Source organism: Dipodomys merriami, unplaced genomic scaffold, assembly GCF_024711535.1.
Source record: "Dipodomys merriami isolate MVZ:Mamm:240054 unplaced genomic scaffold, mDipMer1.0.p SCAF_4, whole genome shotgun sequence".
Lineage (NCBI taxonomy): Eukaryota > Metazoa > Chordata > Mammalia > Rodentia > Heteromyidae > Dipodomys > Dipodomys merriami.
This window is the reverse complement of record NW_027205603.1, coordinates 64,583,533-64,597,204: the sequence shown is the minus strand read 5'-3', so window position 1 is coordinate 64,597,204 and position 13,672 is coordinate 64,583,533. Positions and strand designations below refer to the sequence as shown.

General features: G+C 41.1%; 1 protein-coding gene across 6 annotated transcripts in view; it reads left to right on the top strand.

The window, feature by feature from the left end:
- The window catches only part of LOC138805896 (regulator of G-protein signaling 22-like), a 123,270-nt gene that overhangs the window by 19,792 nt on the left and 89,806 nt on the right, over window positions 1–13,672 (top strand). The window contains exons 1-2 of one of the 6 annotated variants that reach the window (XM_069991140.1): window positions 9,763–9,846; window positions 10,300–10,328. The exons of the other annotated variants lie outside the window; for them this stretch is intronic. Of the exons in view, the coding sequence (XP_069847241.1) occupies window positions 9,822–9,846; window positions 10,300–10,328 (54 nt within the window). The 5' untranslated portion in view covers window positions 9,763–9,821. Of the gene's footprint in view, window positions 1–9,762; window positions 9,847–10,299; window positions 10,329–13,672 lie in introns of those variants that run through there. 6 annotated transcript variants of the gene reach the window in all.

Genomic DNA, 13,672 nt, shown 5'->3' with positions numbered 1-13,672 from the left:
GAATCAGTATAAAGATAACATGTTTTACTGATTTTTATAACAGCATTTCCTGAAGAAAAGAGATCAGAATAGGAATTCAAAAAGTTTCTTCTTAGGCTGCGAAGGTGGCTCAGTGGTAGATTGCCCGTCTTGCCTGCATAAGGCAAGATTCTTCAGCACCACATAAGCAGAAAAAGCCATAAATGAGCACTGTGGCTTGAATGATAGAGTGCTAGCCTTGAGCTGAAGAGCTGAGGGACAGCACCCAGGCCCAGAGTTCAAGCCCCATGACTGACAAAAAAAAAAAAGTTTCTTCTTGGTAAGTTTTATATTTGTAATGGGGGCAAGATATAGATAAGTTAATGAGAAGAATAATCAGCATACACATTAAACTTCCTTAAATGCTCAAATATCCATAACATTGGCATTATTTTAATTATGAGTTATATATTGTCATAACTGACTGGAATAGTTCCCCAGGCCTACTTCCATGGCATTCCTGTCTTCTAAAAAAGCACTTCATTGTTTTAGTAATTTATTTGCTTTCTTCTCCTGAAGTTCTATGAAGTCTTAGACCATATCATGTCTGACTTAAATAATTATATCTTCAGTATCTAGCAAAGTGCCACATCAAGAAAGTGCTTGATAAATATTTATTCAATATGAGTGGATTGTTTTAGTGATACTGGTAATTTTTATCTTCATTATTTTTACACAATAATGAAGAAACAGTTTCATAGTAATTTCAATTTTTTAATGTTTGATTTCACTGATTAATGCTTCAGTGCTCCAAAAGAGTAAAAGTTAAATAATGCCTTAAATTCTATTTAAACAAATAATCAGTAACTTTGTGTGGTCTGTTCATTCTTTATCTGATTTCTTAGAACCAAAGAGGATATAATGGAAAGAGCACTAGGCTAGGAGTCAAAAAGCTTGGTTGCTGTTCTTAACTGCTTACTGCTTGTGCATTTATGCAAGTCGCACATTATTTCAAAGACTATTTCCTTGATCGATAAATGAAGTTTTAAAAACCTGATATACTGTGAATTCACTCATGAAATGATTTTTTACTATATGGCAGAATATAAATATAAAAAAAATAGCATTTGTGAATGTAGAAGATATAATTTTGATATCATTTGCTTTATCTGAATGAATCTATAAAGTCAACTTCTAACATGCTTGCAAAAAATGTTTGGCAGAAAATAATTTGACACACCATCAACTGAGCAGTTGTTATACACAGGTACAGCGGTAACTCATTTATTCTTCATGATGATTCTTTAAAGAACCTATTATCTTATTCTTTTTTCTTTTTTTTTTTTTTTTGGGTCCGGTCATGGGGCCTGAACTCTGGGCCTGGGCGCTGTCCCTCAGCTCTTCAGCTCAAGGCTAGCGCTCTACCACTTGAGTCACAGCGCCACTTCCCGCTTTTTTCTTTTTGCTTATGTGGTGCTGAGGAATCGAACCCATGGCCTCATGCATGCAAGGCAAGCGCTCTACCACTGAGCCACCTTCCCAGCCCCATCCCCCCATTATCTTATTCTTTTTGGTAAATCCAGAAACTTGAGGGCCAGAAACACAGGCAAAATGCTAGCTGAGGCATTCTTTTTTTTTTTTTTTGTCGGTCGAGGGGCCTGAACTCTGGGCCTGGGCGCTGTCCTTCAGCTCTTCAGCTCAAGGCTAGTTCTCTACCACTTGAGTCTCAGCCTCGCTTCCAGCTTTTTCTGCTTATGTGGTGCTGAGGAATCGAACCGAGGTCCTCATGCAATCAAAGCAAGCATTCTATCACTGAACCACCTTCCCAGTCCCATGAGGCATTCTTTTATCAGTACATGACAAAACTGTTAGCACACTCTGTTAAGTGAAATCAGTATGGTATACATATAATTACAACACTGTAAGTGGAAAATTGTTACTTATTTTTGCCAGTCCTGCGGCTTTGAACTCAGGGCCTGGGCACTGTCCTTGAGCTTCTTTTATTCAAGGCTGGCACTTTTACTGCTTGAACTAAAGTGCCACTTCTGGCTTTTTCTGTTTATGTGGTACTGAGTAATTGAACCCAGGGCTTCATGCATGCTAGGCAAGCACTCTACCACTAAGCCACATTCCCAGCCCCAAGACTGTTACTTAAGAAAAATTTCTTGGTTCACCAGGAAAAACCCAATTTAGAATAATGTTGCTTGAGCAGAGAAGTTCTGTAGCTTGAGAATGATTCAAACAACGTTATCACTTAAAATAAATGAGTAGTCTTATCTGGTATAGCATTGAAATGTAGAGACTGTCATTGTTCCAATCCCAAGGTCTTTATCTAAAAACACAGTGTGTAATGAGAAGAATATTACCACATTCTTGTTATTGTTCACTTCTGGTCAGTTTTTGATCATTGGGTGAGATAGAGCAGTATGAAAGATTCTTCAACATTTGATAGATATACTTGTGTTCCCAAGGAATGATTACACTTGGCATTTTATTTTCATATTTAAGGACACGAGGGAACAGAATCAGTATTGATAAAACAGAAAACCCAACGGATACTTTATCTTTTACCTATTTATAAGAAACTCTCAATCTCTGACTCTGATGGCCTGTCTCCTTGACAGCCTTTCTAACTATGGACAGAAACATTCTATTAGGTTTTTAGCTCCAAGAAAAATGTGTTTCACAATTTTATCTCCTGCCTTGGGAAAATGGCTAAAACTGTGGCAAATATAAAAGAGAAACAATAACACAATTGGATCATTTTATACTAGATTTCCAATGTGAATAGGATGTTTAAATTCATTCTAGCTGTTTAAAGATTTAATCTTCTTATGGATTTCTTAAGAATTGAATTGATATTTTGCTAGTCCTAGGGCTTGGGCACTGTCCCTGAGCTCCTTTACTACTTGAGCCATAGCATCACTTCAGCTTATTCTGACATTAATTGGCGGTAAGAGTCTCATGGACTTTACTGCCTGGGTTTTCTTCAAACCATGATCCTCAGATCTCAGCCTCATGAATAGCTAGAATTACAGGTGTGAGCCACCAGCACCTGGTTTGAATTGCTAGTTTGAAACCATTTTTTATATGTATTTGGCTTTGTATAAAGCTAAGTTTGTGTGTGTGTGTGTGTGTGTGTTGTTGTTGTTGCTTTATTTTTTGCTGGTTGTGGGGCCTGAACTCTGTGCCTGAGTGATGTCCCTCAGCTCTTCAGCTCGAGGCTAGCACTCTACCACTTGAGCCATAGCGCCACTTCCGGCTTTTTCTGCTTATGTGGTGCTGAGGAATCGAACCCAGGTCCTCATGAATGCAAGGCAAGCACTCTATCACTGAGCCACCTTCCCAGCCCCTAAAGCTAAGTTTTTCCATTACCTTTATTTATGACACAAACATTTAGTGATCATTTTTGGCATATAAAATATTACATTCCTGTTATCTATTATCTATTATCAATTTATTCTAAATTATTTCAGAATAAAATAGTGTATATATGCAATGTTTACATTTTTTTAAAAAAAGATATAATTCATAATGTTTTTGTATGGAGGAGGGTGAATATTTCAGAGACTATGCAAAAACATTCCACAAGAGGGCACCAAAGACTCACAGTGATTTGGGCCTTTAAAAAAGTAAATTTCAGGGGTGAGGGAAAAAAAGAAAAGTAAATTTCAGCAGTTATGTAATTGACATTGACATGTTGTAACACACTACCAAATAGGGAATGTGTTCCTTCATAATATGTAGGATAAATTTGGGGAATAGATACTACACAGAATTGGTAAAAAAAAAAATATTTTATCTGGATTGCAAGTATATAGTTTTCCCCAGATGCTTTCTAATAGCATACCTTGTTGGTAGGCCTTAGTTTCTGTGTTGGCCATCTGCATTTACTTGCCCAAGGGCTCTGTATTCGTGGATCCCTTATCCTAGATGATGGAGCCCATGAGAGAGATCAGTGGAGCAGTGGAAACAAATGAGTACTGGTTACAAAAATGGAGTCCTACTACCAGTGATTTCCCCCAGGCATTCTCAGTCCTGCAGCATTCACATCTTACTAGATAATGAAGAATGCCTCCCAATCCCAACAGGTGTCTTCTACTGACTTCCTGTGTAACTACCCATTTCATCTCCTGCCATATTAAATTCTATTAAAATGTAGCCAATCCTTGTTTACAGTTTATATGAATTATTGTCTGATCTCTCCAAAATGAAAATTTTACCTTCTTAGAATCTAGCAATTATTCCGTAGAGTATTTTTGACATGTCTTATTTGTACTAAGTTCTTGTTCTTCACCATCGCATCAAGGGCAACACTAGTTTTACCTCTCTACCTCCTTTAAAGTGTCTTGTACATGCTAGAGTATGCAAAAAGGATTAATTGAATTGCTGGTTTCTGTATAATAAACTTGATCCAGACCTCAGGTTCCATTATTTAGCAAGTAGCATAAAGAAACTTTTAATTAGATTGATTCATTTTTGAGAGGGCTTTATTGACACGTCTGCCTTTGCTTCAGTATTTCCACTACTTTCTGTTTCCCATCTTTTCTTGCTGTGCCTCCATCCTATGTGCCTTTGAATTTTCGGCTCAAGGGTCACCAGGGCTGATCTCCTCCCTTGTGTCCAGGGCTGGTTGTCCCACTCCTCCTTCATGCAGCTGGAGACTGGTTTGTACTGTGTTATCTCCACATGTATCAGAGCTTTGAAGTTTTCCTCCTGAGCCAGTTCCTCTGACCTTACTCTGTGAACCCAGAAGCCTTTCCTGCCATGCCTTTCCTCTGCCTAGTTTGGGTCAGGCATACACAGAGTGCAGTAGGGCAGGGAGGAGCTCACGGCTGAGTTAAATGGTTCTTCAGCATTATTTAGAAGTGAGGGGATGTCAAGACCACAGACACAAAAGTTCTCCTTTATTTTCCTATGCTGCCAGGCAACATAGGTTGCTGGCTCCCTTTTTCCATACACAAGTATTTGTGATTTGTCCTCACATTCAAGCAACGTTCCAATGCCTATGGCTAGGGCTTTTTTTTTTTTTTTTTTTTTTAACCTCCCTCTAGTGTACCAGAGTCTGCTATTCTAAGCCCACAGATACACTGAGAATGATGACTAAGATTGGTGGGATCTGAAGTCAGTGATTCCACTTTAATGTGCCTATCTTTATTTTTGGTGCTTAATTTTTACTTTGGCCAAGCAGTATAGATATAATCTCATGTTTTAAGAGCAGCCCTAATGAAGGATGTGCCATTATCATCTGTACATTTTTTTCCAGGTAAGAAATAAGGTTTAGATGAGTTTAAAAACATATCCCACCCACATTAGTATTTAAAGCTACGTTTAAAATGGTGGACGTTTGATGCTAAATATTTATTCTTAGCTTATTACCTGCTCTTGTTGTAGCTGGCCAGTTTCTGTATTATTGAGCTTTGGGTATGCTGCTCTCTATTTTATTAGAGAACTACTTGCTCCTGGTTTGGCCTCAGATAAGCAAGTGGTAAGAAATTCAAGCTATTGAACCTTTTACTTTTCTTTTTTCTTTCTAACTGGGGGATAAAATTTTGAGATCATTTATTTGACCAATAATGTTCTTTATGTTAGCATTATTTTTGTTTCCTTATCAAATAGGATCAATGTATCTAACATTTATTGAGCATGTACAATGCCAGGCTTTGTTTTAGAGACATCTAGAACAAAGAGACATCAATGGATGTTTAAAAAAAAAAAGTCCCTTAGAGCTCAAAATCATTTTTTTAAAAGGGAAAAGCGTAGGAGAAGAAAAACAGGAGATAGAGGAAGAAAAAGAAGAAAGTATTCTTGTAAAAATCACAACACCCTAGAGAAATGGTTAGAGTTTTCAAACTAGGGAAGGGTTAAAAGTGAATTATCTCAACAGAGTGTGTAAGAGAAACAAAGCAACGGAATGGGATATATTGACAATTAAGAGTAAATCTAAACCAGAAGGCCCAGATGGTAGTTATCTTGAATAAATTAAGAAATTGCCTAATGAATATATTAAACTAATTATGTTCTTCAAAAATTATGAACTGTTAAGTTAGAAAGTAGGAAAAAATGCTGTTTTCTAGTTAAATGTAATACGGATGTGGGTAGTTGTTTTACAATATAGATAAGAAGCATAATCTAACAGAAAGAAAAGATAATGATCAAAAAGAGAATGGAAATAAGTGATATGTAAATTTTATGGTTCCTGTTTCTAAATTTTCTAAATCAACCTGCAGATACTTTAGGAACAGCAAGGAAGGATGGTATCTCACACTCTTACATGTTGACCTGCCAGTAGCTCTTAGGAAAAAAATTCAAATGCACTTACCTCTAATTCTGATCCACTTATGTATAAAAATTAAAAATATAGTTTACCTATATGGAAATAAATGAAGACAACACAAATCATAGTCTATTTATTCAGAGCTTACTAGAACAGGGTAGTCAGCCCCATAGCTTGTATTTTTCAGACAGTTGTAGGCAGGTAAGAGAGCTAAAAGTAAAATCTAAACATCAGTGAATGCACATTAAAAAAACACAAGCCAGCTGCTGGTGGCTCACACCTGTAATTCTAGCTACTCAGGAGGCTACTAGCTACTCAGGGGTTCAAAGCCAGCCCAGGCAGGAAAGTCTGTGAGACTCTTCATCTCAAATTAGCCACCAGAAAACCGGAAGTGGCACTGTGGCTCAAGTGGTAGAGTGTTCACCTTGAGCTGTAAGAACTCAGGGACAGTGCCCAGCCCAGAGTTCAAGCCCCATGACTGACAAAAACAAAATAAGACAAAACACCCAAACAAAAACAAAAACCACAAACAGATACTGTTTTATGCCCAAAATGTCTAAACAATAGCAGATGATTAAAAAGCAGGTGATTAAGTATTGGCCAGGATATGAAGAAATCAAAACTTGCATGTTTTGCTAGTAAGAGGGTAAAATGGTGTAGCCAATTTGGAAACTGCTCTATCAGTTCTTCAAGAGATTAAGCAAAGTTATTTTTTGACCCACTTTTTCCTAGGTAGATACCTAAGAGAAATGAAAACATACATATATGCACAAAGATTTGTACACAAATGTTCATAGAATCATTCACTAATGGTCAAAAGTAGAAACTCAAATACCCATTGTTAACAAAATGTGATATAGCTATATAATGCAATATATGATACACCCATAAAAGGAAAGAATTACTTATCCATAATATTGATGAACCTTGAAAACATTATGCTACATGAAAAAAGCTATACATCCACAGCATGTGTGAAATGTTCAGAATAATAGAGAGGTAGCTTAATGGTTGCTTAGGGAGGGAAGAAAGGAGATAGTTAACATGCAAGCAAATGAAAGTTTTAAAATTATGCTGATGGTTGCACAATTTTGAACACATTAAAAGCCACTGAGTTCTGCACTTTAAATGGGTGAATTGAGTAACATATTCTGAATTACACACCTCAATAAAGTTGTTACAAAAAATCAGCAGTGCATAATGAATAGTTACAACCCAGGCATTTGTGTTTGTTACTGTCTTTGTGATTGTTAATTTTTAATCCTGTGGGGGGGGGGGAGAGAAAAGCCACATAACAGAGTTGCTAAAGGGCAAAAGCTTTGGGATCTGACAACCGAACAACATGTGGCTTCAACACTATCAAGCTGTGTATCTGTGTAAATTATCTCACCACTCTCTAGGTCTCCAGAGAAGTTGTAAGCTATCAAGAATACTGATCTCTTCAGGCTCTTGTTAGAGATTCCTATAAAGAGTAATGTTTAGCTGCTGTTTATGTTAAAACAGATTGACTTGTCAATATGGCTATCTCACACAGAAATGTACAACTTTTGTGAACAAAACACAGTGCAGAATAATTGCAATGGAGATGAACTCCAAGAATTCATTTAAACGAAGAGCTACTACACAGTGGTCCTCAAGAGTAGGTGTGTGGGCAGGGAAGGTGACTCAGTAGTGGAGTACTCACCTTGCATGCATGAGATTCGATTCCTCAACACCGCATAAACAGAAAAAGTCTGAAGGGGCTGGCTCAGTGGTAGGGTGCTTGCCTTGCATGCATGAGGCCCGCCCCCCCAAAAAAAGAGAGAGAAAAAGCCAGAAGTGGCGCTGTAGCTCAAGTGGGTAGATAGCTAGGCCTGAGCTGAAGAGCTGAGGGACAGCACCCAGGCCGAGTTCAAGCCCCGACCACCACCACCACTACCAACAAAAGAGTAGATGTGATATGGAGGGAGAAGGGGGGTTAAATAAAATGAACCTTTCAAATTTGTCCACTAGGGTCAGGTGAAGGGTCTGCCTTCTTGCTATTGGTCCTTTCAATATCAATATAGGATGTTGTCTGGATAGCACCCAGAGTGGTCATTTTCACAGAAAAGGCAAATCATGCTGCTTCTCTATTTAAACTCTGTCATCTACCTGTTACTCAAAATAAAAGCCAGTTTTTGCCAGGGCCACTAGGCTCCTGTGATTGATTCTCCATAGTTCTCCTTACCTCTAGCTCTCTTCTGCTTTCTTGTTTTTATTTGACTCTCTGATTTTTGTCTGCTTAAGGCTTTTGACTTTTTTCTGGGCCATATTAAAAACAACCCAAAACAACAAAAAATGACATGGCAGATGCCCTGCATTTGTGCAGTGCAGTCTCCTAATACTCCTTGCTTAAGCATTCACATACCTGTTGACCCCTAGTGGGACAGATGTGGAAGCATTGTAAGTTTTAGTAACATTGAGTTTGTGCTTAATAGACGATTCTGCTTTCAGCATGGATAATGGGTTTAGGGGGAACTCCACTTGCAGCAAAGGCCCAAAGAGAGAGAAGTTAGGGAGGTTTCACAACAGATCGGCTGGGAGCCTGCCCTGTGGTTGCTAGTGGAAGTGGAGAGGAATCCCAGCAATACTTTAAGGTAGAATGACAGGACCCAGTGCTCAAGTGAATATGGGGATTTGGAGAGGATCTTTTAGGGGGAGACTCCAGCTTTCTGGTTGAGTCGCTGGTAGGTGAAGGAGCTCACTGTGGTGATCATGAGAGTTATGTCAGAAGATGGATGCAGTTGAAGACAGAATGGGCCATGTGTGTGTCCTCTTGGAGTTTTCATTGAGCATTGCCCTTACAGCAGGCGTCGCGTTCAGGGTTGCTTTGAGGTCCAGGGAAAAGGTTAAGACTGGACATTTGAGTTATACATGGCTTTTTCTGAAAATGTACTTATTTCCCAGTTTTTGTTGTTTGTCAAATGCACCCTTCATACGTAACCTCTTCCGTTGTTAGCTTTTTCCTGTGGTGATCTCGGCTGATGTCACCTCTTCGATCCTAAAGCTTAGCCAAGGTGAAAGACCATCCGGCCTCACCCATCGGAGGGAAGACCCAGCTCCTGAAGCCCAGGGGCAGTTCCCTCGTTCCCGCTGGCGTCAGGAGCTGCGTGGGGAGGGCTGGGGAGGGCCGGGAAGGAGGCGGGGGCCGTATCCATCCAGATTCACTGTCCTTACCACCCGTTTGTTGACTGGCACCCCCTCCGTCCAGCTACCTAGGGATAATAAATGCAATGAACAAAGCCCAAGGCCCGCTGGCCGTTTCTGTCGGGCACGGTAGGAGGGAGAGCGCCAACGGGCTCCCGGTGGCCTCAGCCCGAGCCCGGCTCAGCGTTGAAGACGCCGCGTTCGGGGCCTGCAGGGGCCCCTCGTGGGGTGGGGTGGAGGAAAGCCGGGGGCGGCGGGGGAGGGCCCCCGGCTCGCCGGGACCGCCGCAGCTCGGCGCTGCGCGAGCCGGCGCCCGCATTGTTCTGGCTCCATAGCAACTCGGCCACGCGGGCGGAGGAGGGGACGGCAGCCGGGCGGCGCCGGGCGTCCGTACGGCCCGCGGGCCCGCACCGGAGGCGGCATGCCCGAGAGGCGGCTCTCCGCGGGTAGGTGCCCGCCGTCCGGGCTCGCACTCGGGGGCTCCCACCCGCCCGACCCCGGAGGAGGCCTCGGGGGCCTTGGACGAAGGCTCCCCCTGACCCAGGCCGCCGCCGCCGCCTCGCCGTGCGCCGGGCCCGCTGCAGCTGCCGTGCACGGAGCCTGGCCGCCCCGTTAACCCCTCCACCGGAGGTCCCAGCGTGCCGGCGGTGTGCACGGAACACGCCGACAGTGCGCACGGAACCCACCGACAGTGTGCAGGGAACCGACTGACCACGCAGGGAACCGACGGACAATGCAGAGAACCGATGGACAGTGTGCAGGGACAGTGTGCAGGGAACCCACAGTGTGCAGGGAACCGACAGGGCCCCAGAAATGTCCTGAGCAAGGCCAGATCACCTCATTTATCTAAGAGGAAATCGGATTCCTGTGAGATAATGTCATGTTTTATCTCGTTTCAGAGCCACCAGTTATTACTGAAGAAGACTTTGTAAGTACAATTTAGAGAGGATACTTATTTTTTCCCTTTATTAAAAAATAGCAAATATTAGATCATAGAAGAAAGCTCTGTGTTTTTCCTTGTGTTAAAATGAGTAAAAGATGTGTAGGAGGCCTTCACACACTCTTTAAAGGTACATTTTTAGGTAGGGGGCAATTGATTTATATGGTAGATTTTCATCATTGTTACCGTTCTATCAACAGATCTCACTTACTGCGTCTTCCAAACTCATGGCCTCCATGCCAGATAGGTTTATCTCCATGGTTTTGTTGTGGCAAGGCCACGTTCCAGTTCCTGGTTGCAGTAAACATTCGTAGATTGCATTAATAGTGAGTGGTTTGTGGTTCATTTACAATTACTTTATATTCTTTTCTGTACATTGTTCTCAGTTCAGGCTTCTACAGGTATTTTGTCACATATACACATCATTCTTAGGTGTGTTACCTTTAGAGTGGGTTCTGTTTTACACTCCCCCTGTCTATGTAAGGAACTCATACCAGATCCCAGACAGGAAGTAATGGTGCCTAGGCCTACTAAAGTCCCAGGAGAATTCTAGGAGCTTAGAAGCATTTTGTTGTTTACTTATGTGCTCCAGCACTTGTTCCTCCTCTTGCTGATTATGTGATTTTGCTTTTGCCTTTTGTTCAACAAAAAGAATGAATGTGTATTCAGAGAGCAGTCTTGGATGCTGAGGGTCTCAAGAAGTTAACAGTCTACCAAGGGCAGAGAGAGAGGGAAGAAAGAGAGACAGAGACAGCGACAAATACAAGAGAGAGAGGAGAGGGACAGAGAGAGACAGAGAGAGAAATAGAAAGGGAATGGAGGAGGAGGAAGAGGAGAGGAGAGAGAGGAGAGGAAAGAAGAGAGAGGAGAGGAGAGGAAAAAAGAGGAGAGGAGAGGAAAGAGAGGGAGAGAATTAGATCCATCTTTATAGACAGCTTCCAATTTCACTTTTCCAGACTGTTCTACTGCTGGGAAAGAAAGATATGAGATAAGAGATATATGAGGTATGTGGTATGTGAATGTGCGTGTGCTTCTTCTGGTTGTGTTGATAAAGGTCTGTTTCATGAGAAATTTCTTTGAGTGGTCCTAGGACTTAAGTTTAGGTTTAGCAATACACCTCTTATTGGTTGCAATTGCTACTGTTTCATTTGACCTTATCAGCAAACTCATGATAGCTGGGCAACTCTATTAGCCTGTCTTTCTTGGTTTCTTTAATATTACTATCTCCATCTCATTTTTATTCCCCTCTTCTGCTTTCTTTCTTTTCCCATGAAATTATCAATCTTGTCCAGTTTTCTGTTTTACAAGATTTCTGTAGGTGAGCTCCTCTTTGTGCCTCTAACTTCAGCCACCCCCATTTCATAAGAATTCCAAATCGACCACTTATAGCCCAGATATCACCTTTGATGCCACTTGTGCCTTTCTAGTGGATTCCTAACCATTGTCATTAGCATGCCTCTGTTTCACCCTCCCACTGAACTTCTTTTTTCCCTCTCCTACCTCTAATGCTGCTTTCCTTCACTTTCTCTTATTTTGGTTAATGATGGCACTAGCTACTCGATTACCCAAGCCAGAGCTTTTCTTCCTTTTCTATTTCCCATGTGCAAACATTTTAGAAGTTCCTTTCTTAGTAAGCTTTTTTTAGGCCCTGACATGGTGGCTTATGCCTATAATCCTAGCAATTAAAGAAACACAGATTGGGAGGATCTCAAGTCAAGGCAAGCCCAGGCAAAACATTTCTAAATACTCCAGGTGTAATTGTGCACACCTATAATCCCAGCATTGGGAAGACATAGCTAGAAGGATCATGTCTGAAGCCAGTCCTAAGCAAAAACAGGAGGCCTTATCCAAAAAATTAAGGCAGAAAGAGCCAAGGATATGGATGAGGTAATAGAGGGCCTTCCTAGCAAATGTTAGGCACCAAAGTTCAAACCTAAATCCTAGAACCTCAAAAAAAATTTTTCTTTCTACATCCTTGCAGCTACTCTCTTATTTCAAGCCCCTCTTTCTGGGCTTGTACTTTGGCAATAGTTCTCATATTCTTGTCTTCAATATTTCCTCTGCCAACTCTAAGTTTCTGTGCATCAGTTCATTAGATCACATGTGGTTGTTTTGCTCAGTCTACCTTGAGATTTTTCCTTTTCTGGTCATCCTAGCTATCAGGATTTCAAAAATAATCATATTAAGCCAGAAGTGGTGTTGTATATATTACGTCTTATAGATACCTGGAATCCCAGCTGTAGTCTCTGTAATCTCTGCCTGGAGACAGAGATAGGAGAATTGCAGTTTGAGAACACTTAGGGCAAAAGCACAGATTATTGAAAAGCAAACTAAAAGCAAAAGGATTTGGGAGCACGACTCAAGTGATAAGAGCACTTGATTAGCAAGCCTGGGGCTCTAAGTTCGATTCCTAGTAATTCCAAAATTATCTATTCATCTATCTATCTGCCCATCAGTAACTTGACTGAATAGAGCTTATATTAATAGCTAGGATTTAGTAAATGTTGACTACATACTAATATTCAATCTCAAAACAACCCTAAGAGGTGGTTATTTTTTTTACAGGTAAGGAAGTCAAAGTTCACAGAGCTTAACAACTGGACTTGAGATCCAACTGGACTTCTGTAGAGCCATTCAAACTTTTCCAGAATGTTTCATTCTTTAGCTTGCTGCCTCAATACTTTCTCTGTGATAAATACAACATCCATCCTGTTTTGGGCTTATAAAGTACTTCCACATGCCTTCTGCTCCAGCCAAACTACCCTGCTTGGCTCCTGCCTTTGCTGTCGAGTTTTGTCCCAGTTGCCCTTCCTCATCCATTTCACAATCTTGCACATTTTTCCAGGCCTAGCTCATCTCCTCCACAAAACCTTTCCAACCTAACATCATCCAGACTGCCTTGGCGCTCTGAGCAGCTTCCTTCAGAGACTAGTTTGTGACCCGACCCAAAAATTACACCCTCCACTTTGAAAAACAGTCCTCCAAATCTCAGTCTCTTGAGTTGTTAGCATTGCAGGCATGGGCCACGGCACCTGGTTAATCAGCTTTAATTTTTCTTTTTATTGTACCTGTACTAGATTTGAACTCAAGGACTTTTTACTCTTTCACTGATAGCTAGTGCTCTGCCATTAGAGCCACAGCTCCACTTTTGACTTATTGTCAGTTAACTAGAGATGAATGTCTCATGGACTTTTCTACCTGGGCTGGCTTCAAACTGCAATCCTCAGTAGTCTCCTGAGTAGCTAGGATTATAGGTGTTAGCCAGTGGTACCTGGCTTTCAACTTTTTTTTTAATGCATCTAAAAAATAAGTTATAAACATTGATATTACTC